Below are 25,445 nucleotides of genomic sequence, written 5' to 3' on the forward strand. Positions count from 1 at the left end.
TTCAGGAGTTGTACCTTTCAGTTAAAGAAAAAAAACACAGGCTGGGAAAGTAAGCTAATAGCTCTCTGTACAAGGTCCAGGTGCAGAACACTGAAAGCTCAGCAAAGTATCAGACAGACCTTGAAGGCCACATAAGGGAGGGCACAAGACTCTTCCCTCCCACAGGCAGGAGGATGGATCAGTAACAAACAACTAACTCAGGGTAGGCTGGAGGTTAAAAAAAAAAATAAAGAAAATCTGATGTAGAGGTCCTAGATTAAATGATTGAGGCATTTCTTCTTGTGCCTTGACCTTTCAGAGAAAAATGACCATGTCTGAAGTCAAGCAGGCTGCACAGCTTGGGAATTTGGGCGTCACCTACAGAACATGGTTTTCAGTAGCGAGGTGGCCACTTCTCAAATGGCTTGGTTGTTGCCTCTCTCTGGTGGTACCAAGTTCAACAGGTGCCCATGCCCAAAACTGCCCAAGACCTAGAGCTCCAGATGAGGGGTACTTAAATTCTGAGGAGATGCAGAAACTGGACATTTCTTTGCCTCTGTCCCCATGAAAGCCTTGAGCCACTGTGTTTTCTTAGAGCACCTTAACATATCACGGGTCCAAGGCCCTCATGAAATACAGTTCCAGCCACTACTTTTGAAATACTATTATAAGTGCCTCCTCCCACCTTCCCTCCACAGCTTTCTGATCACCATTTGTCAAGGAAATGACAAATCTATTCTCAGTTTTGCCCCTGGCAATTCTCTAAGCCTCGAGGGAAGAGTCTTAGCCTGAGGCTTAGGGTCTCCTCTGGAGGAAGAGCAGGCACGTACTTCATCCTTCCAGGTGTGCCAAGAAGGGGAAAAAAAATAATGCTCTCAATGTTCATTAAACTGAGCAGGAGAAATGAACAGGTTAGTGACCTGTGGCCTCATGACTCAGGAAGGAGGGGGCAGTGCTCCAAGGATGCCACCGCTCTTTGAGTGAGCAGTGTAGGTGCCCCATCTGAGGCCTGGCCGGGGAGTTCCTGTGGCTGCCCGCACCTCCGAGTGCCTTTGGACAAGTCAGAGGGCTCAGAGTTTCTAAGTTTTTAGGTCAAAAAGACTTCTGGCAGCTTCTTTATGAATACTCTGGAGGCTGTGGATGCCATTCAAAGGGGTTAGGGAGTGCAGCATCGCACTTTGAGGTACCCATGCCTTTTTTGTTTCTGACTGTTAAGAAATAAGCCTCCAGGGAGGCAGCCTCTTACCAGAAGTGTTCTGGCCTAGACATACCCTCTAGCAGGAATCAAGAGGGAGCTGAGGGACGTGGACTTGCCATACTGTACTGCAGGGGTGCTGGAGAAGGCAGCTTTCCTCCTCTTAGAGGTTATGCCCCGCTCCAGACCCAGGCTCACAGACACAACCCAGAGGTACCCCAGTCAGCATATCCTCAGCATTAACTCTATGGCTTTTTACACGCAGCGCTGGAAAAAAGAGGCTTAACAAAATCATTACAAATGCGAATACATACCCTGAGTATCACAGCTACAAATGTTGGTCTCGGGTGTGGAGGCTCAGCTCATGCAGTCCCTCTCTGGTCCAGCAGTCACTGGCACTTCTTGACTCCTGCACGGGGCTCAGGACAACGTAATCTCCAATGCTGACAGCTGAATAGTGACGAGCCTGGTTCTCCCCATCGATGTAAATCTAACGTCATAACTTGCATCAGGAGAATTAGCACCACAATATCTGCTAGGTGGAGTAATGGGATATTGCTCTGAACCAGACAGTCACTGAAAACAGAAAACACCTATCAGTTTGAGTTCTGAATCAATAAGCTAAAAGAATATCCTTGCTTAAGATAAAAGACTGAAGTCACCAGAGTTATTCTATACCATTCGACTGACTTTGCTTTATATTTATATGACCTTTTCCTTTCTTTACATTTTCCCTTTTGCTTTCAAAAGCAGAATTTTAAAGAAGTTGTATTAAAGATGATTTTAAGTGAAAATGATGTATTTGTTTTGGAGCAATGCTAGGACCTATTTCGAGAAAGAATGGAAAAATGCAGTCAAGATCAAAGAACTCTGAACAAAGACAAAGGTAAGCTCTTTGGGAGTGCAGCCAAAGCTCTGGGCGCAGGAATCACGTTCCCAGAAGTTCCTGCTTGACAGTTGGCTGCAAGCAACCGGAGCATTGAGAAAATCAAAAGACTAGCATGCAAGAGCAACTAAAGGTCATAGCAGCTAAGAAGGAATATGAAAAGATGAGATTAATCTGTTGGGAATTGTTTATTTATCAAGAATAGGCTTTGAGAAAGATCTGCCAGGAAGATCAGGCAGGCAGGAGAACTTGCTTGAGGAGCAAATGGGAAGAAGCTTGTATTTTTGGAAATAGTTTGCACCACCTATTGGCGATCATTTTAGATAGGAAAATGCTGGTGTATTCCCAAGTGTTCTTATGCAGATAAAAGAGAAGAGCCATTGCTAGAATGGTGTTTGTTTTTATAACAGACACTGGAAATATTTATAAGGATGGGATTCATAGTTGCACTTCTTGTGACATAGGATGATTCTCCATAATGCACTAAGGACTTGGAAAATTTGGTTGCCCAGAGAAGTTATGGATGTCCCCTCCCTGGCAGTGTTTAAGGCCAGATTGGATATGGCCTTTGAGCAACGAGGTCTAGAGGAAAGGTGTCCCTGCCTGTGACAGGGGGGTTGGAACTAGATGATCTTTAAGGTCTCTTCCAACCCAAACTGCAATCTAGGAGGTTCCTCGAATGTGTGGAGGACAACTTCCTCATGCAAGTGGTAAATGAGCCCACTAGAGGAGGGGCCCTGCTTGACCTGTTGTTTGTGAACAGAGAAGGACTAGTGGGAGATGTGAGGGTCGGTGGCCGTCTTGGGAGTAGCGACCACGAAATGTTAGTGTTTTCGATAGTGGGGGAAGTAAGGAGGGGCAAGAGCAGAACTTCTGCCTTAGATTTCCGGCGGGCAGACTTTAGCCTGTTTAAGAGGCTGGTGGACCGAGTCCCTTGGGAATCGGTCCTGAAGGGCAAAGGAGTCCAGGAAGGCTGGACATGCTTCAAAAGGGAATTGCTAAATATTCAGGAGCAGGCTGTCCCAGTCTGTAGGAAGACAAGCCGTCAGGGAAAAAGACCAGCCTGGTTAAACAGAGAACTTGGGCTAGAACTTAAGGAAAAAAAGAGAGCCTATTTGGTCTGGAAGAAGGGTCGGGTAACATGGGAGGTCTATAGGGACGTGGCCAGGTCGTGTAGGGAGAGATTAGAAGGGCCAAAGCTCAATTAGAGCTTGATTTGGCTGCTACAGTCAAAGATAATAAAAAAAGCTTTTACAAATACATCAACAGCAAAAGGAGGGTCAAGGAGAGCCTCCACCACTTGCTGAATGAGGAGGGTAGTGTAGTGTCAGGGGATGAGGAAAAGGCAGAGGTGCTCAATGCCTTCTTTGCCTCGGTCTTTTAATGTCAAGACCGGTTGTCCTCAGGAGACTCGGCCCCCACAGCCTGAAGTTAGGGACGGGGGGCTGTGTGAACCTCCCGTAATCCAGGAGGAGACGGTTAGTGACCTGCTGTGCCAGTTGGACACCCACAAGGCTATGGGCCCGGAGGGGATTCACCCTAGAGTAATGAAGGAACTGGCAAATGAACTTGCCAAACCACTCTCTATTATCTACCAGCAGTCCTGGTTAACTGGAGAAGTTCCAGCTGACTGGAAATCAGCAAACGTAACGCCCATCTACAAGAAGGGCCGGAAGGATGATCCAGGGAACTATAGGCCTGTCAGCCTGACCTCGGTGCCAGGCAAGGTGATGGAACAGATCATCCTGAGTGCCATTACACGGCACATGCAGGACAATGGGGGCATCGGGGCCAGCCAACATGGATTCATGAAAGGCAGGTCCTGCTCGACCAACCTGATCTCCTTCTATGACCAAGTGACCCGCTTAGTAGATGAGGGCAGGGCTGTGGATGTAGTCTATCTAGACTTCAGTAAGGCATTCGACACTGTCTCCCACAGCATCCTCCTAGACAAACTGGCTGCCCGGGGCTTGGATGGGTGGACTCTTAAATGGGTTAAAAACTGGCTGGATGGCCGAGCCCAGAGAGTGGTGGTGAATGGGGCAAAGTCCAACTGGCAGCCGGTCACTAGCGGTGTTCCCCAGGGCTCAGTTCTGGGGCCGGTGCTGTTCAATATCTTTATAGATGATCTAGATGTAGGGGTTGAGTGCACCCTCAGCAAATTTGCAGATGACACCAAGCTGGGTGGCAGTGTCGATCTGCTGGAGGGTAGGAAGGCCCTACAGAGGGATTTGGACAGGTTAGATAGATGGGCCGAGACCAACGGCATGAGGTTCAACAAGAACAAGTGCCGGGTCTTACACTTCGGCCACAACAACCCCATGCAGCGCTACAGGCTGGGGGAAGAGTGGTTAGAAAGCGGCCCGGTGGAAAGAGACCTGGGGGTGCTGATCGACAGCCGGCTAAACATGAGCCAGCAGTGTGCCCAGGTGGCCAAGAAGGCCAATGGCATCCTGGCCTCTATTAGGAACAGTGTAGCCAGCCGGTCTAGGGAAGTGATCGTCCCTCTGTACTCGGCACTGGTGAGGCCGCACCTTGAATCCTGTGTCCAGTTCTGGGCCCCGCACTTCAAGAAAGATGTTGAGGTGTTGGAGCGAGTCCAGAGGAGGGCGACCAAGCTGCTGAAGGGTCTGGAGGGTCTGTCCTACAAGGAACGGCTGAGGGTACTGGGGTTGTTTAGCCTGGAGAAGAGGAGGCTCAGAGGTGACCTTATTGCAGTCTACAACTACCTGAAGGGAGGTTGTAGTGAAGTGGGAGTCAGCCTCTTTTCCCGGGCAACTAGCGATAGGACAAGAGGGCACAGCCTCAAGCTTCGCCAGGGGAGGTTCAGGTTGGACATTAGGAAGAATTTCTTTTCAGAAAGGGTTATTAGACATTGGAACGGGCTGCCCAGGGAGGTGGTGGAGTCACCATCTCTGGATGTGTTTAAGAAAAGACTGGACATGGCACTTAGTGCCATGGTCTATTTGACATGGTGTTGTCAGGGCAATGGTTGGACTCGATGATCCCAGAGGTCTCTTCCAACCTGGTTGATTCTGTGATTCTATGATTCTATGAAAATACATATTTTTGAGCTTAACAAGATATGATTAGGCCAGCATAATTTCTGACTTCATTTCAATTAGAATAAGAGAAAATCCACTGAAAAGCCTTTCCCATGTCTCTCTCACTTATTAATATTTAAAAATACATGCAAAAATTCCATATGCACTAACAAGCGGCAGAGTGGAAAGACTACGTGGTAAATATCTGTAATAAAGAACTAGGTGCCTTCTCTCCAAAGTCGGTCTAATCAATCAAAATGTATTTTGCTGTGCATATTTCCCTATTATATTTGCTGACCTGTGTAGGTAAAGCTTACAAATATTGGCAGCCTTGTGCTTTTCGGGAAAGGAGATTTCAAGAAAGACGCCATCCATCATAGCATCCACGCTCTTAGGAGTTGTTCAGAAATAAGTTAGGGCTTCTTGGGTTAAGTGTTCTGGGGGCTTTCAGTTAAAAATTGTCATTGTTATAGGAAGGGTTACTGAATGGTTACCAACAAGGAAGGGGTTTCTATAACGGCACATATAACTTGGACATGGCGCAATACAGTTGCTGCCATAGTAAGCCTACAGTTTAAATGCCTTAATTTGTCTATTCCCTGTGCCCGTCTTCTTTTAAATGCCCTTTTTTTGTTTGTTTTTTTTTTTTTCCTCCTTTTTTTTTTTGCTTTTATTGCTAGCATGTTAGCTAGAAACCTCTGCTCAGAGGAATCAGACCAATCTGGAGTTCAGACAGGTGAAACGTTAGTGGGAAAAGCCTATGTGGAGAGACTTGATTAAGGTCCATGAGGACCTGCGGTCGTTGCCCAGGCTGGTGCCAAGCACCAGCGAGAGCCTCAGCCAGCAACCTCTTTTGCTGGTTGTCAACAGCTGGTAGGATCAGGCCCCGCTCCTGCAAGTGCTGGTAACATCTAATAGGATTCGTTCAAAGGTATTCCCAAACAGCGTTGTTTTATCTCACGCCTTGGTTATCTTTCGTGCATTTAACAGTTGGTTAAATAGAGGGCACGGGCAAGAGCGAACAGTTCTGCTGGGACCTGCCTGTGCTTGGCCCAGCCACGTGGTAGTGATCAATAACCTGCTCGTGTTCCAGCCCTCGTACAAACACAAGTTGGCCTGAAACGCAGAGCGCACAGTTTATGTCTCTGTCTACTGCATGTGCATGTTACTTAATTCTTTTATGTTTGACATTTCTGAATGCAGTTGTTACTTCCATTAACTATTAAAAATACCAGGATTTCACAAAAATCTTGGAAAGGTATTTCTGTACTGAAAGCGTTCATGTAAAATGTGAAATCTTAAGGGAAATTTTGTGTAGGTATGGATTAAGTGTAGCTTACTTAATCAGGATTTATGGCACCTATTTTTTTATTCAGAGAATAGTTTATATTAAACTATTAGGATTTTTTTAAAGTATATCTCAGAAATTACTCATTTTGTTAATTTTTGCCTTTAGTTCTAGGTATTTTTGTATACCTTATCTTTATTTTATTGTTGAGACTTTGCAGTAAAATTGAAACCAGAGCTCAGCAATGCCCTAAATTTGGACAGAAATTATAACCTCATTAGAAAACAAACCACATCTCTATGTATAGACGCAGCACATGCTGCTGCTGTTCTGCACTCTCTGTCTGTTAAAATTCAAAGAAAAAGATCTACTCTGAGATAAAACCAGAAAGAAAATTAATGTTTCAAACTGACTGTGCTGAAATTTTTGCTGTCAAAATCATATTTTAGACACATTGTTTTCTGGAAATCTACAAGTAACAGCTTAAAAAAAAGTTTGATAATATGACCAGACTTCCATTGCATGTGGATAAGTTATTGGCTTAACTTTAAGCAAGCTGTATTAAACTTTCCTAAAACCATAGACTTGAAAGGTAGGATTGGCAGAGTGCAAGAGGCTCTGTAAATATCATTGCTGAGGTACTTCAAATACTTCAGAAAAATATCTGTTGACAGGCCTGAAAACTGGCATTTTCTGGCAGTGCATATTCAGTGAACTGAGAGCTATAGGAATGGTGATGGCTCAGTGTCACTTCCCTGCTCCTCCACCGCACCTCTGGAAGTAAATCAGAGGTCTTTGTATTTTCTAAGCTCCTTTTATCGTAGGCCCTTTGAAATTATCAAAGGAGTCAGCTATTCAAAGCCACCAGCCTGGAAAATGGGAGCTGCTGATTTTACCCCCATATATGCCATAACGTGGTATTTGGTCTCATGAATCCTATAGCAAACCTTATTCAGGCAAAAATGTATTCATCCTTGTTTAAGTAGAAAACAGTTAAAAATTGAAGAGTTGAAGTAATCTGCATCTTAAAGAGCCACAAGGACAAGGACAGCATGTGTCCTGAGCTACCTGTGTTGGGCATCAGCCTTTGACCTGCTACTCTGGGCTCTCTGAGATGGAACCAAAGGGCATCACCAGCATCAACCAGCACAGCTACACGAAAGGCAATCAGCACTCGGAGGCGATCCTTCTGTCTTTACTTTCTCATCTGTGAAATGGGAAGGATACTTACTTGGCTCTGCCTCACAGAATGATGGAGAAATCCATGCTTGTCATTTCAGGCTTTGTAGACCTCAGGCAAAACTGAAAAATACACGTAAGTGTTGTACAACGAAGATCATAGAATAAAGAATTAAATTACATTTTCAAATGAAAAGATTAAGGGTTTTTTTGTACGTGTAAAGGTTTCTTTGAGATCAGCTTTTCCTCTTTTTATGCCAGCTGCTAGTTTCTAGTGGTCTTTTCGGAAGGCCTTGAAGCAAGTCCCTCATGATGTATGTGCTCTTGGTCTGGACCAGTGACATGATCAATCTTCTGAGCCACTGTCATCCCGTGCACTTCCACAATACAATGCTTACACTGCTGTATTTTACCGAGGAAATGAGGTCACCCAGGACTCACAGACTCCTAAATACAAATGCCTGTTACTGCAGAGTAAGGCAGAAAAACAGCAGCAATCTCAACCCCAGCGTGACTGGAGAGCAAAGCCGCCCGAACAGCCCTGTCACGCAGGACATACGACCAGGATATACTTGTGCATGGGGCCATGTAGCAAGTCCCATAGCATAGAATTTCTGCCAAGGAAATCTGTTTCTCTACATCCAACACAGGGGTGAGGAAGAGAGAGAAGAGCTTCAGGACTGCCCCATACGTGCAAACATCAGCACTGCTGTGGTGGAACAACAAAACTGGAGCAAACAGTGGGCAGGGGAAAGCTGAAGCCACCTTATCATTTACTAAACTCATGCCTGATCAATAAAGAAGCAAAAGCAAATACAAAAACCCTGGAGTCCTGCCAGCACAAAGGACTGGGATAAGGCTTGCATTAGGGCTGGCTCCTTCAGAAGCTCTGGAGTTACAGCTCTACTCCACACCAAGTTTCAGACCCATTTAAACCTTTTCTGGGCAATTCCCATCAGCACTTTACGGACACCAGCAGCAGCCGTGGCACTGCCTGGGGGGCAGCACTGCCTGCGTCTCCTTTGCGGTCAGGCCCCACCTAGACTGAAGGTGGGATGCAGCAGAAGGTGGGATGCTGCGGAAGGTGGGATGCAGAAGGTGGGTGTGGCCACAGAAATACAAAGCAGCAGCATGCAGAAAAACAAACCTGCAAGGTAAAAGGCATAAGGAGAACACACAGCCACTGCAAGAAAAAAGGCAGGGGGTGACAGCAACCTGGTAAACTAACAAAGGAGGAGGCAGGAGGAACTGTTAGCAGGGCGAGAAGATTTACCATTAAAAAAATACCCTGCTCTTCCCGATGTATTTATTTTGGGAACACATTCATTGTGCATGTGCAGCTTATCTCTGTAGCTCAGAGAAGAGTATAGATCATCTCTCCACTGTCACCTCGCCTGACAGACAGCTGCTGCTGCAGCAGAGTGACAGCTGAAAAGCTGCGCGATTGACTCCAATACTGTCCTGCTCCGTTGCTGCTAAGAAGAGGCTTGTCTTCATTCCGCTTTTATTGAAGTGATTTCTTCTAATTGCCTATTTAGTGCCTTAAAAAATACTGGGAGATACAGGTCAGTGCTCCAGTAAGCTGATGTTTGTGCAGTGTTTTCCAGGTACAAATGAAGATTTGCTTATGCTCAACACAAAGGCTGTGGAGAAAAAAAAATTAATGATCTTATCAGGTAAAGCAGGTGTTGTGGTCACACCGCCAAGGTCACCTGCATTAACAAAACACACTGAAAACAGAATTGTGGCATGTTCCCAGCAAGGTGCTGGAGTGTTGTAGAGATAATGTGCTCAGCCTCAAGGGTTAAAAAATATGATGCGCTAACACTCACTAACAGCTGTTAATGGCAGAGTGTTGTGGACAAGGAGAAGGATGTTTGACCCACCAGGCCTTTGGAGGAAGATGTAAACAACTGGCTTGATTCCCCGCTGCCTTGCCCCTGCTACGGCCTTCTGTGCTTGTGCCAAATGCAGCATATATGCTAAATGCTGTCGCGTAAGAAGAGCTGAGTTTTACCACCGCTTGCACGGATGTAAAAATCTACAGAAAGCGCAAGGTAGGGAAAAATTAGGGCCTGTAAATGCAGGAAGAGGGGCTTATGCAAGAACAAAGTGAACAGAGACTCAGAAATGCAGTTATATAGCGACTAAATGAAAACAGCATCTTCTAACTCCGCTAAACGGTGCGCCAGGAGCCTTGTGAGTCACAGCTACTTGCTTCCATGACAAAAATACATTGTTATTGCCTCTTCTTCCTGAGCCCGCTGCACAGCCATCACATCTAGAAAAGAGAAAACACAACTCCCTTCTGGATGAGCAGACCGAATAACCCGAGGCCAGCTGCACTGTTCACTCCTGCTGAGCTTATACCTGCAGAAGGGCCACCGCAGCCCCTGCCGCACTTGGTGGTGCAATGGGCGTTTCATTAATTGGAGCACAAAGCGCACCATCACCGGGGCTGAAACACCCTCAGCCCCGCTTGACGCCATTAGCAAACCCACACATGCCTTACAGCCTTGCTGAAGGCAGCAGTCATGTTTCACTCGCCACAACTTTTAATACTGATAAGGGTGTACGAGCAATAAAGAAGCGTTGGTCCTGCCCATCTCAGTGCGAAAAGAGATCAAAAGCTATTTACCTGTAAATGAGCACATGGATCCAGAAGTCACTGCGTGAAGTCACCACAAGGCACCGGGAAGAGTATATGTAGCCTACAAAGACCTCCAGCAGCCACAACAGACTCTTTCTGAAGACACAGAGTCACAGAGAGAGATCTCACTTCAAAAGGCCTTGGAACCAATGAGGCTGAAATTCCTAAGCATGCCTTCAGAGAGGGGAGAAGAACTGTGGGGAGCCCGACATGACCATCTACTGCTAGAAGATTGACACGGTGTGCATCTTTTCTGAAACCTGAAGTGCTGCCCTGACACAGATTTAACATTCAGCTGAAATTTTTAGGAACAAAACCAAAGAGAAAACCAGAGCATGACAGTTTGTGCCATCTGCATGGAATACGAGCTTGAGTTTTAATAGCATCAGTTATATCATTATTAAAAAACATTTTTATATTCAAATCCATTTACTGATTATAAACCCTTCAACAAAAAAAGCCAGCAGCATGTGTACTTGCACCTGCTGCCTTCGTGTGCTCCAGTCAACTTCTTGCATAGGAAGTTCTGCATCAGTGGGGATGGTGATGATACACTGGTTGGCATCCTTCCCCCCGCCCCATCCTGTTTCTGACGCACTAGTACAGCAGAGTCTGCTAAAAAAAACCACCCAAAAATACTCAGTGGGGTGAGGGGAGAACAGAGTACTAGAAATTAATACTATTAGAGGGCAGGCTACTACTGCAATGAAAGGAGAGCTGTATTTTGATGGTATTCTCTGGTGCTTGCACTGTGCAGCAGGTCAAGACTTTACTATGCCTACTCAGATCCTGCTGACTTGCTGCCTCCTAAGCTGCACAGCAAGCATCTCAGGCTATTGCTGTTTTTATAAACTTCCTAGACACTTTCTTCATCTTCCATTAAAAAAAATGTATCTTGAACCATATCCCAAGCCCCTCCACCCACTAAGCCATTTGCAATTTCTCTACCACTATTGAAACAGATGTTGTATAAAAACACAAGCCAGAATCTGCATTATAGCTTCATTACAGAGAGAACCAGAAGAAAACAATGAGTAGTAAGACAACTTGTATTTAATCAAGAGTTTATACAATATGCGGCAGGTTTTTTATCTTAGTTACATTTGACAGATTCTTCTTCCCTCAATAGCTACATTCCTTGTTTGACATATTACAGACCAAACTAAGCATTCTTTCCATCTGCAGTTCCTCAGGCTCCAAAGACTAGTTATAGGATTAACTAACTGCTCAACAGTATTTCTGTTTGTATGTAGCAAAAGCCAAACACACATAACCAATCTAGAAACCTTCCAAAATGTTGGGAGACCTTGTTCCTTTTCCCCTTATTTTGGCCATGTGCTCCTCAGGCACCCTTTGATCACAAGAAACGTGCTTGAGATACAGCTTTTGGAGAGTACGGATCAGTAGAAACACTTACATGTTCGTCTTGAATTCCCAGTGAAGTGGTGAGCTCCTACTTGGGATGCCTAGAGAAAGATTAGTAATGCACACACCTCTGTTGCTGTCCTGCTATTTGTACAAGACCAGCTTCCCCGCCAACCAGCAGTAGGTCTAAGATGGTAGCTTAATGTTTGCAGCTCTCTGAGAACAAGTAATAGGAAATGTAGCACCCAGCTGGAACCACCATATTCCTTCTATTCACATTAGGTTAAAAAAAAAGCAGTTACAATTTTGCTGTGGCTGACTCAGCCTGGATTTGAATCCAGGATCTAAAGGCAAATTAAATTTCACCATCCACGTTAAGAAAGCAATTCAGCTTCTGAACTGGATCAGCTTTGATGCCACACTAAAGAATTTAGCTGAAATGTGGTATGATGAAAGACTCCCGTTCAACAGCAGATATAATTATCACATCGATCTTAATTAGATCATGAACTTGACTTTAGGATCCCCAAAGGAGTAGTGAAAGCTTGGTCCAGTTACACTGAACTGGTCCAGAACACTGAAGCTTATCCATCAAGATAAATATATTACTAGGACTTTGATATGACAGATGCTTGATGAGTGACAGAGCAAATGCCTTTTTAACTATGATTTTGAAAAAGAATGATTAAACTGCACTAAAGTGTGTGCTGTTATCTTTGAGGGGAAAAAAGGATAATATATGAAAAACAATTATTACAGAGCACATAGAGCACAATTTTTCAAGCACTGGTTTCAGAATTAAAAACATCTGAACTAAGGTTCTCTCTGTGGCGAGTCACTTTGTAACCAATTCAAGCCTTTAAATAGCTATTGTTTAAAAAAATTGTCAGCTACAGAAATTGTTTTTCCTTCAGATTCCAAATCCTGTCAGGCCAGGTTGATTAAAACGTTGCACTTAAAATAAAAAGGGGGGGGGGGAAGGCAATCTAATCACCCCTCATAAAAGTGAAAACAGCAACTCAATTTTTAAAGCATCGCGTACAAAAGGCTATAGCCCATCTATCATTCACATATGGATTCATGTAATGATTCTTCAATTAGAATTATTATCTATACAGCAGCTGAAGACTGAGAACTGCTGATACACTGCAGATGAGAACATTTGCTAGTCTCTGGGCTCCAGCCTTTCTTAAAAAATGATGATCGCACAATATAGATTGCTCGGTTTATATGTGTATTAAGCTGCAATGCCAGCATTTACATTTGCCACATTACAATTTTGCTTTCTTAGGCTCAAGAGAATTTGCTGCATCTGGTAGATTTTATTTGCTTTGTATCATCTTAGGCAATCGTTACGAACAAAGTGTTAACAGGCAGTATTATTGCTCAAACAGTCCTTCGTTTTGTTCATTATCTCAGATACTACAAAAGAAGTAAACTAAGAGTGGGCCTGTGAGATGGGTCGTTCAGTGTCAGTTTGCTTGCACTATATTATCCCAGTGCTATTTTTACAAGGCACGTCCATCTGCTCCTTTGTTTCTTCCACCTATATAGATCCAGACAGCACAAGATGCAACACCAGAGGGAAAGAGAAGCATCTCACAGAACAGTTACAGGCACCATAAGGGAGGAAAGTCACTTTAGCGATTCACACTGCAGCAATTTGAGGGATCCCTGCCTACTCATGTACCCTGCCCTGTTGCTAAAGGTCTTCAGTAAGCTAGTATCCATAGAATACATGTTCTGCAGAAGCAGAATGGGAAATGTGCTAGCTCTACAGCCACTGCTTCTCACACTTGCAATGATCAAACACACCCCAGTTTCAATATTTGTTAATACACTGTATGAATTGTGGTAGCTGCCAAGCAGACAGGTGAGTTTGCTACGTCTGCTACAGGGCAGTAACTCAGAGCAGCAGACTAGGTGGCACGAATGGTAACCTCTTAAACTTCTCTTTCTGAATCCTCAGCTCTTCTGGATTATTTCAAGTGCTTCCCCATTCCTATTTCACAGCTGATAACCACATGCTGTGACCTAGAAGATGATGGAGATAGGTAGCTACAGAAATAGTAGCTGTGAGATAGCCTTGATAAATGGCCATCTGTTCTTGGTGTTTCTACTAAGGATTCTTGCTGTATGAACCCCAAGTATGTTCTGAAGCCCAGGCAGCCTTCTGAGATGTCTCACTGGTAATGTGGATGCTGGAGACGCCAACTTGGCTCTTGCAGATTTTTGAGGTACGTGGAAGCCTTTAGTGACATGTGCCTATGTAGCGATTAGGAAAAGGGCTGCACAGTTAATTAAGTTAAGAAGCTTCTTACTTCACTGTACAATCTTCGAAAGATCTTCACAGAAGGCAAATATTGTTAATATATTTGTTTTACTCTGCATAGTTTGACAAACCTATGCCCATACTACTACCATTTTTCACAGTACTTCTCTTAGGGGGTGAGACCTGCCATAGGCATGAAATCTTCCCGTATCTGTTATACAAAGGAAATGAAAACTCTACTCATGGGTGTATGTTCCAATATTATTTCACTACTTTATTGTCAATATTAGTGAATAGAGGATAAGTGATTTATGCTTTTCCTTGAAAAATACTTTTTATCATCTACTGAATCTCCCATTTCAAATATGACGTAAATAACTGTCTTCTCCATTTAGTTGAAGGTATATTGCCATTTGAACTACTTTAAATTTCATTATATATATAGTGACATTATATATTGCTTCTGTCTCTAAAAAATTAATATTAATTAAAACTGAAGACATTTACGGGGCCAGAGCAAGCAAACAAAACTGCAAACTGGTACAACAGCTTACCAAAGTAACATAACATGAATATTTAGTTCAAGAGTTTATACATCATTGTGGGGAACATTTCTCCAAATATTTTAAATTTCCTGACTTCAGGTGGCATCACTAAGATTTGTGAAGAACTTTAACGACAAACAAATTATTTTTTTCCAATTAAAGCTGTCATCTTAATTTATTTTTTAATAAAAAGAGGTTTAAAAGCTCAAAATCAAAACAAACCACTTAATTCTTTCTCTGGATACTTGTTTATAGAGATTTGTTGAAATTTTCAGCTTTGATTTCAAATGGGAAACATTTTGAAGACAGCAAAAACACTACCTAAGAAAGCAGTTCAATCCACAGTAGAAGTGAGTGAATTATTTGCAGCAACAGACAATTTATTACGAGACCATAAAAAGCAGAGGTTTGTTCCTCTCAGTGAAGGCACCTGCTGTTTTCTTTATTCAGTTTCAGGATATTATTCATCAAATTCTTATTTTAGCTGCTACCATGCACCTCCCTAAACTCTCATAACAATAGTTCTAATGTTTGCATTCTGTGACTAGTCATCTACATCAATAATTTATACTCAATTCAGGCACAGAACAGCAATATTGAAAACCAGGAAGAAAGGTACCACTAAGGCCTTGGGGATTTCACTGGCTGCTCCAATATAGGAGGCAGTGAGCCGCAGAGCTTTGGCTCCCAAGCTTGTGGAAGAGCTTTACTGACTGGGAAAACTGAGGTATAGCATGCTCTCAGTAAAAAACAGGGTGGAGGGGAAGAGAGAGAAAGAAAAGAAAAGAAATTTACATCTCCTTATAGCCACAAGGACTCAGTGGCCAAGTTATATTACATTTCTCCTAGGATGTGTCTGTGCAGCAAATAACTGTGACTGTAGTCCGGGGAGCCATACCTTCACAAGCTTTAATCAATCTACCATGTAACTGTAGCAATAGCAATGTAGAGGCAGCAGTTCAATTTAATCTTAAGATACAATGGACCTCACTAAGTGAGAGCACCTTCATGATGATTAGCATACTATTAACTTCTGCACATTAACATCACCTCTTGTATCCATTCATTTGAACACGCTGGATAGACAATCCTTTCAAAAGCACTATTTTGATTAAGCAATTTACAGAGGGCTCTGAAGGATACGTGTCTCAGATCCCACCAAATAAAGTAGCTAGAGTATTCCCTAACATTTAGAACTCATTAATTGTGGTGTCCCAAGTATTACAACATTACAGACAAAGAAAATGTCTTTGAACATTAAGCTCACTTTGAACAGTAAATGACATAAAAACTACATACAATGTAGTAATTGCATTAAAGAATAACTAAAAGTTTTGCAACCTACGGCACTGTCACTCCAGTGATATGGAACCTTTGTTTCAGGAACAGACTCTGAATCTACTGTTTGCTTAATGAATTCAAATCAGCAACTGCGCACAGCCACAGAAGCAACAGTGCCAATGGCAAGAGACACTTCAGAAATGGAAGTCTATAAATTTTAACAACAATGGACTAAAAATGCCAAAATACCCGCAGGTCTCACTGGCTCTTGAAACTGCTGCATTAAACCCACAAGGCATTCCTCCTTTTCAGTGGTTCTCTGACTGTATTGCCCTATCCCAGAAAAGATGAAATGGAAAAAAGGAAAAAAAAAGACGACTGTACCTCTCCACTCCACAACCCTTGCTTTCATTATTAGAATTCCTTTGGGTTGCTGAGCTACACAAATGTTTCCAAGAGCTGAGCACTGACAGGATATGAGGTATTCCAGGTTCTTCTTTGCCACTGAGGGCTGCTTTGTTCTAGACAGTCCATGAGAGGTGAGAACACCTGAAAAGCACAACTATTCCAACTCTTACCTTTTCCTCATGCAGTTTCAACACTGTATTTAGTAAGGGCTATCCCAACACTTATATAAATCTTCAGAAAGAAATGAAAAGTGGCAAGTATGCTGATGAGAAATGAGATATTTTGAGAACAGTGAAACATTTTTTGCTGGATGGTCTCTACCTCGGAAGGAATTCAATCACTGCCACAGAAAATCTTGTTAATCAAAAACATGTGAATAGGCATTCTGTGATTTGCTGAACACCAGCCCAAATAGTCACCCACAGACTGAAAGGCCAGCTCAAGGTCTTTATGAATGTAAAGCTTTACTTTGGCAGATATTATAGAATCATGCTATGATTCTATATTAAGCGCATTTATATGCTGCAAAAAACTTGTGCCTGGCCCTCTGTCTTGCAGAGAGTATCACCTACCTTCTTTAAAGCTGAATTTCACCCAACTTTTTGTTGTTGTGTTCAGGAACAAATTTTCTACACTGCAGATTCGCAATGCTAACCCAATACAAACCTGACATACTTCAAACAAAGGTGCATCTTCCTGTGTTACTAAATCTGTATCTTCTAGTCTTCAAGTTGTTCTGTGCCTGTTTTAGAATTACTTATTTCATTTACACTTTTTTCTTTCTTTGCTTCTTTTCTAGCAGTCTTCAAACACTTGTCAAGTCTTTTTAGGAATACATCTACATCTTGCTTTTTAATTCCAATCGCTGAGGCAGCATTGAGGTAAGCACAGGGATAGTCATTTGCATGTGACATAAAGCCTTTAAAAGTGTAGTTATTCACTGTTTGTACAGTCCCACAGGGAACAACCCTGAAACAAACAAACAAAATTGTGATTCAGTTAAGATGCCCTGGATATTTTATGTGATACCCTGTGATGAACACATTTACACAAGTTCTTATACAGTGTGATATCTCCTAACTCTAAACAAATTAATGTAAGCAGGCTTAGATCAGGCATTTTCCAAGTTAGTGCTCAAGCATCACTATGAGTGACAGTAGTAGCAGATCCTGAATTAGCTCAAGTCTGTGTGCGTATGCGCATGTTCCTTCCCTTCTTCAGTGAAATTATTAATGTCTTTACTACTAGTATTTATGAACTCCCCAGTGTGAGAGGAAAAGACATCTGCAGAAAACTTTCCTATTCCATAACAAGCCCTAACTATCTGACCTGCTCTGTCTCTGACCTGGGTCAGTTCACCCCTCCTTAGGCAACCTGGTGACCCTGACCTCCCCAGGATCACCATATTGACAGCAGCCTTAGCGCAGACATCTGTCTGGCATAGTGTACTGCAGTCCAAAAGCAGTGGATGTGGCTGGTAAAGCTGTGGATGTGGTCTATCTCGATTTCAGTAAAGCGTTTGACACGGTCTCCCACAGCATCCTCGCAGCTAAACTGAGGAAGTGTGGTCTGGATGATCGGGTAGTGAGGTGGATTGTGAACTGGCTGAAGGAAAGAAGCCAGAGAGTGGTGGTCAATGGGACAGAGTCCAGTCGGAGGCCTGTGTCTAGCGGAGTCCCTCAAGGGTCGGTACTGGGACCAGTACTATTCAATATATTCATTAATGACTTGGATGAGGGAATAGAGTGCACAGTCAGCAAGTTCGCTGATGACACCAAACTGGGAGGAGTGGCTGACACACCAGAAGGCTGCGCAGCCATTCAGAGAGACCTGGACAGGCTGGAGAGTTGGGTGGGGAGAAATTTAATGAAATATAACAAGGGCAAGTGTAGAGTCCTGCATCTGGGCAAGAACAACGCCATGTACCAGTACAAGTTGGGGACAGACCTGTTGGAGAGCAGCGTCGGGGAAAGGGACCTGGGGGTCCTAGTAGACAGCAGGATGACCATGAGCCAGCAGTGTGCCCTTGTGGCCAAGAAGGCCAATGGCATCCTGGGGTGTATTAGAAGGGGTGTGGTTAGCAGGTCAAGAGAGGTTCTCCTCCCCCTCTACTCTGCCCTGGTGAGGCCGCATCTGGAGTATTGTGTCCAGTTCTGGGCCCCTCAGTTCAAGAAGGACAGGGAACTGCTAGGGAGAGTCCAGCGCAGAGCCACGAAGATGATTAAGGGAGTGGAACATCTCCCTTATGAGGAGAGGCTGAGGGAGCTGGGTCTCTTTAGCTTAGAGAAGAGGAGACTGAGGGGTGACCTCATTAATGTTTATAAATATGTAAAGGGCAAGTGTCATGAGGATGGAGCCAGGCTCTTCTCAGTGACATCCATTGACAGGACAAGGGGCAATGGGTGCAAGCTGGAACACAGGAGGTTCCACATAAGTATGAGGAAAAACTTCTTTACAGTGAGGGTAACCGGACACTGGAACAGGCTGCCCAGAGAGGTTGTGGAGTCTCCTTCTCTGGAGACATTCAAAACCCGCCTGGACGCGTTCCTGTGTGACATGATCCAGGTAATCCTGCTCTGGCAGGGGGATTGGACTAGATGATCTTTCGAGGTCCCTTCCAATCCCTAACATTCTGTGATTCTGTGAAAATGTCTGGGTTCAAGTGATTCAGAGGGCTCAGGAGCCCAACCTCCTCCCATCCATTCCCCTCTACTGTATCTCCCTTTTCCCCCATCCTATGATGTTAACCTCATATTCATTCCCTCCTTGTCGTGGATACTCTTTGCCACTGCTTCTACCTCTTCCTCATACGAAGAACCTCTATCTATTACGCCCTATTTCTCATCACTTTCAGTACATATCCGATCCCTGATAAACCAAGACCCTAATCCACATGCTTACTTCTTAAAGGAACAACTCGCCCTGTGGCTATAGTTAAAGCCTACAAAAGCAGTTAACACCAATCAACTGGTAATAATTTACTACCTCTACAGAGACATTCCCTGCAGTTCATAAAAGAAACTGCATTCAGACAAACACCACTAGGATTAGCAGATCCACTGTCCAAGTGCTCTGACCACAGGTTATGCAAAAGCCTGTAAGCTAGTGAAGTAGTGAGTTGCTATTCCTACCACTGGCACAAGGGTAACATGTAAAATCTGTTGAAATGCTGGGTCAAACAGTGTATATATTGCAAAATAATTACTCGCTTACATTAAAAAAAGAAATTAAAAACCTGAAACCTTTGTATCAGGCAAAGAATTGGAGAGTTTTAACTTTTCAAAAATTGAACCTCTTGAATCATTTCAGCAAAGATGGCTGAAATTGCACGACAAACCAAGCTTAGGATAGGCAAATTAACAAGAATATCTAGCTACAGTACATATAGATTTACTGTCATTCATCTGTGCAGGAAGTGGAATAATCCAAGCTAATGAAGCATACCTTCTGCTCTGGAAACATTCAGCTCTGCTACCAAAAAATGACATTAAGTCTATGGCAGAAGTTAGCATGACAGCAGTAATATTCAGATTAAGGAATCCTGCCAAAACAAATTTTAAATAATCCTCTTCTTCTAAAAGGTTTAAACCAAAATAATTAAAAATTATTTGCTTGCATTTCCACATACCAGTGTCTCTAAGAACAAATTCAACTCAGACTGGCTCACGTTGTAGATTTTTACAGTTTAAAAAAATTTTTTTTTAAACACAGTTAGTTCCAGAAAGCAGGTTTTTCTTCCATATGACAAAAAGCTATGTAGGGTATTAAAAGCTTATTCCCCTGACATCCAGCACAACCAAATTCGTGCTGCAATAAACAAAACAAAGATCTTCCCTAAGTAGCTTACAACTTGACTATAAGATTAGAAACAGCTGGAAACTAAATGAAACCAAGGGGTACTATGGAATAATGACACTGAATCAAACGGGCATAGATTATCTATTTAGCCTACCAAAGCTAACAAAGAGGGCCTCATTGCTAACTCAGGCAGGTAGACATTATTAGTAGATAACAGTGACAAAGAAGGGTGTATTGCTCTCTGACTCATTATTGTCAGACTGTAATCATGAGACAATTGGTACAAAACAAATATTATAGGATTTCATAAAGTATAGGCTAATACAAGCCCCCCCAAATTTTTCAAATTCATAGCGTCCTCACCTTGCTCCAGAAACCTGTCTTGTGAAAAGCATAGATCCAAGCTGGGTAACAGCAGCATCATTATTTTCATCTAGATTCTTCAGTGACATGGCTAAAGTAACAAAAGGCCAGGTTAAAACTACTACAAAGCTTCTTTTTCTACAAAGAAGAACCACAGAGGACAAGCTGTTTTCCAACAATAAAAATCTAGCCAAGTTCAGATACAAAGGAAAAAAGAAATAAGAATACTACATTTCATCATTTTTCATTTTCCCACAAGCTGCCATAGATTACTTCTTTGGTTAGACTGCATATTTAAGGCAGAGATTATGCACAGGCAGGCAATGTTACTTTGGTGTTCAGCAGAATTTTTGGTTAGAACAAATATCTTGAGTAGGAATTCCATATTCTCTTTTACAGCACTATAAGATGATGGGTAAAAGAATTATACCCTAAGTTATTTTTAAATCTACTTATTTATGAAGTATTACTACATGCTAACACCTTCTTCCTGCCGTGATTACAATAAATGGGTACGTTGGACAGGAGCAATTTTGTAAAAAAATAAAGGGCCCAAGTCACTACTCTACTTTTATAGTTGGTTACCTTATTAGGTTCAATGGTTTCACCTCAGCCTAAGAACAATTTAATGGAGTGTAGTGAACAATGTTTAATATATAGGAACTGTATGTGAAAGTGAATTATGAATGCATGGTATATTACAATTTGTTTTAAAAGATAAAAAACAACAGTTACCTAAGGAAATGGGATTATGCGGTGTGTCCAACAGTCTCTCATTGTGGATATCTGCCAGCTTCTTCAGCTCACTTGAAAGATAGGAAAACATCTCCTGGAAAAAAAAGATGCAGTATTTTTGTTATCAGTTATCAAACAGAGAAAATAGTACCTATTTCACAAAACTGTTGAGTCTCCATTATATCCTACAGGTGCCCAGCCGATCCTCTTTTCATGTGTACAAAGTAAGTGCACCAGACAATTCCCTGAAATCTATAAAGGAACAGCTCCACTTCCTGAACACTGTTCTCCCCACTCAAGCTGGTACAAAGCTCTCTATCTGGTATAATAGATGTGCTTGGGATGTCAGTAATTCTCTCTGTGGCCCTGAAACCTAGGGCGGTAAAATCTTGAAGAGATTTCCACTGCACAGCAGGACTTACCCCAGCCCACCCTAGCCCCCTGAGCCACAGGGAAGGAACTGTTACCATCACAGATGGCTATGTTATGGCAAATTGCTCCTTACTTTATTTTCTCTCTATTAATACATTCCAGACCAAAAGTAGTGCATTTTGCTACCATGTATCACACAATCACAATTAACACTAGTGCAGAGTCTTCTTTTTCTGTATGAGAATGGCAATAGAGTCTCTAAAAGAAAAGGCTATGAGTACACACTTGAATGTATTTTCTTTCACACAATATATACTCTCCTGAATACTCAGCTCTATCGTGTAGCCAGTCCTCTTCCTGGGACCAGCCCCTCCTGTTCAAGCCTACTAAACGAATGGAGATATCTGAATTTCTGCTATCACTTAATTAGCTTGCACCTTTATTGTGAAAGTGTCATAAAATTGAGATTCATAAATGTTTTGGCTCAGATACAAGTCACACTGCATGTAAAAGGCTGCTTCTCTTACTTCACCCCTATTTTATTTCCTCCCTCTTCCCCAGTAGAAGATGATAATTGCTCATGGTCTTCCTCAGTTTAATATCTTCCTCTTCACATTTCAGCTCAAAACACTTATGGACAGAGTGAGAATAAACACCATTCTTCTTATTGTATCCTTTGGCTTCTTTTCCATCCTTTTTAATGCTTAGGCTCTCATAAAAAATAGCAAAAAGATACAGATACTGGGTAGTCTTTTTAAAAGATAATAAACACCAGATTTTTCCTCTTTCTGGCCATAAAGCTTGTGCTGCTCATCTGCTTCAATGTGACTGCCTGTTTAAGCATCCTCATCAATTTCTGGACCTGACAAGTGATTTTTCATTCTTTAAATAGAGTTGCCTCTTCTATTTGTAGACAGTATCCTGTTCTGACCCGTGCACTCTGACAGATACAAATTATAGCTCGTGATCAAAATTATGTTTTTGAGCAGAGCCTCCCAAAGGTCTTACGAAACCAAACGAGCTTTGTGGTAGCCAAGTTAGAAGAACGTTACAGCTGCTTTTCTTGAGCCACTGCAGTGAACCCAATCTCACTTCATGAGTGATCAAATGAACACAGCTCCTGACATGTCCTTCCTAATACCATAGAATGAATTCAGCCACAGAAGAAAAAGTACTATGTTACTGTCTAAATGAATTAGGCTCTTGATTCAACTATCAACAAGAGCATAAAGCTTCTGTAATACTTGGAACAACAACAAAAATTTTGGGAGGCATCTATGGTTAGTTATCAGAACTTGAAATTTGTGAAAAATCATTCCTGTTTTTCAGAGCCATTTGTAAATCAGTGATTTTATGGTTTCAATTCGTCAGAGTTCACCTACAGTTTGCTTGCAGAAGTTGAAAAACATTTATGTTTCAAATGGTCAGACACTTTTGCCTGCCTTCTGGTCCCTCACTGAATGGAAACACATTCCTCATCTGTTATTTGCTTTCCACAATGAGCATCACCAATGTGTTAGCCGTTTAATTAGTATATTTTTGGACTCCAAATCATAAATTAATTTGTGCTCTCTCTGCTGGCTATTTACTTCTACAACTGAAGCAAAGTACTATGGCAGGATATGTAAATGGTGTCTACTATGGAGATATGATTGGTGAAAGTAGTACTGAGAAAAACCTCTCCTGGAACAGGAAGAAATTCCCAAGTAATTAATTGTTGTGTGTTGTAACTAGGAAATTCTTTATTGCATCTCTCACAGTATTTATTACTGAGAGGACTGCAAGTTGGTATACCCAGTTACCCACTGTATAAATGTATTAAATTAAATTAAGATTAAATACCTAGGTTACTAGATGAGCCTTTACCTACACAGGAATTTGTTAAAACAAGGGAGAATGGAAAGATGGAAAAAAAAAAATCCCAGTATGTATCTTCATCAGTTTGACTGAAGCTACCTGAACACAAATTCAGAACTTCTTATTTTTATGAACGACACTATTCTACATCTTTCCATTGGAAGCCCTCTAGATATTTTATAGTTTCAGAAGTTAAGCAATTTGTTGCAAAATAGATTAACAGCCTTTCCAAAAAAAAAGAAAAAAGCAATATATTTGTGAGGTCAGATCTATAACCAACCTCTATTATAAAATATTTCTGTTAACGAAGTCTTGTTGCAAAACTGCTTTGTGTCATAAATCCAGTTTCTGTCTAGAAAGCTGCTGCATTTCTTCTGGGCTCACAGCTCTGAAGCTGCAAAGGCAGTATGACATAATTACTCATGGCCAAATAGTGCTCATGAGTAAGCATGATTTCCATGTTGTTTTCCAAATCAGAAAGCTAAATAGAGGTCCTGTACTATCTTGTACAGTATTCATATTTGTTGTTCTCAAGTGTGACTAATACAGTAGAATTTTGCCCACAAAAGCTTAATCTGAGAAGTACTGTGCTGTGTTACTATGGTCACACTGCTCCCAGGACTAAAGCATGAGATTGGCCACTCAGAGATAACCCAGGGGTCTCTGCTCTTCTTCATTTGGCCCTATTGTGCCTTTGTGCTATGACAGTGTTTAATTAAATGTTTGTTTACCACATTCTCCGGAGAATCACAGCTTCTGGTTAGGTTATAAATATTGTGCATGGCCACAAAAAGAGAAAAACACTGTCATTTAAGGTATTCATCTAGCTACAGAGATAGGTTTCTTCTCTGCCTCTCACAGACTATATGTTTTATGTTGGGTATAACTGCATCGCACAAACATTCAAGTGGATTAGGTTGGAACTTGTACATTTTGAGTTGTCCTTCATTCTGGGCATAATACAGGCCTGATTTTGCTGTCTTTATCTATTAACATAGAGGATTCTTTTTGTCAAGGGTTTTAGGTAAGGAAATGCTGTGAATTAAGTACTGTTAATAGTTTTAAACCGTGCATGATCTGTTCCATTACTTTATTTAGACGCTATGTTCCAATTGTTTCCTGCTGACAGCTTGCTGGTGCCTCTGATCACCTGGCAGGGCAGTAGTGCTGGATGCTGCAACTTGTTTCTAGTTGTGTGTAGAGGCATCCAGGAATTCTGTACTGGAATTCAGATCCCATAGGAATAGCTAGACTATAGAAAACCAAACCAACTTAGTGGCCTTATGACAAGTAAGAGTGATTTGTGCAACTAAAGAGAAAATACGGCTTGTGAAACACTGAAAGCAGTTACCACTTTTGCCACTATTGCAATACAGTTTCTAACCTTTTATTTTGGACTGTTGTATGTATTGCCATGTATCATTTGTGTCTTCATTAAAAGCAAATTGTATTTTTTCCCCCTTCACTCTCATTTCCAGAAGTATCAATTGAATTTATCGTGTCTTCTGCAAAGCTGATTTTGATGTTAGATTTACACTGGTAGCAGATACATATGGGTAATATAAATATGCTCCAAGTCATAAATAATAATTCTTTCATAAATAAAATGTCTTAATGAATAACTGTATATTTTGAATCATGTCATTTTCTTGGAAGCAGAATTCTAAAGTGAATAAAGCACTATATTTTTACAACTTCAGGTCTTTTTATTTTAAACTGAGTATACTCTATAAACACAGCCTTATATATAGCATAAATGTTTATTTTATTGGATTTGCTGTAGAAATAGAAACACATTTTTGCTTAAATCTGTTTGTTCCTGAATTGTAAAAATGTAATAGTGATAGCTTATTGCCTGTGCTCGGTGAAAGCGGAGGCAGAGCTATCAGGCTCCCAGCAAGAGCTATTTATAGCTTGACATTGAGTACTCCTTTCTATATCGGTGCAGTGACACCTACTCACCAAAAAGTCAGCTATAAAAAACTTCAAGTATTTTTTTTTTCTTTCTCTTTTTACCTTATCCTTATTCACATGGGTGTTACTTCAGGTTATTTGAGCTCAAGCCAGAAAAAACAGAATATTACTGAGAAGAGATTAATCTTGCACAACTAAGGAAAGAAATAGTCTGCCCAGTTTTTCTTTTACATGGATTAACTGTTTAATATAGGAAGGAAAGAGATTATAAGAGGGAGAGGAGCATGTACATGGAGTGGGATTTTCTGACAAGC

The 25,445-nt window shown here is 41.9% G+C and overlaps 1 protein-coding gene across 3 annotated transcripts in view; it reads right to left on the reverse strand.

Moving 5' to 3' along the window:
• Positions 1-14,107: 14,107 nt before the first annotated feature.
• The window catches only part of SEPSECS (Sep (O-phosphoserine) tRNA:Sec (selenocysteine) tRNA synthase), a 29,033-nt gene continuing 17,695 nt past the window's right edge, over positions 14,108-25,445 (reverse strand). For all 3 annotated transcript variants that reach the window (XM_068404052.1, XM_068404053.1, XM_068404051.1), the window contains 3 exons: positions 20,989-21,082; positions 20,254-20,344; positions 14,108-17,061 (listed from right to left, as the gene is read on the reverse strand). In XM_068404052.1, the coding sequence (XP_068260153.1) occupies positions 16,812-17,061; positions 20,254-20,344; positions 20,989-21,082 (435 nt within the window). In that variant the 3' untranslated portion in view covers positions 14,108-16,811. The remainder of the gene's footprint in view (positions 17,062-20,253; positions 20,345-20,988; positions 21,083-25,445) is intronic.

The sequence above is a fragment of the Nyctibius grandis genome, chromosome 6, assembly GCF_013368605.1.
Source record: "Nyctibius grandis isolate bNycGra1 chromosome 6, bNycGra1.pri, whole genome shotgun sequence".
Taxonomy (NCBI): Eukaryota; Metazoa; Chordata; class Aves; order Nyctibiiformes; family Nyctibiidae; genus Nyctibius; species Nyctibius grandis.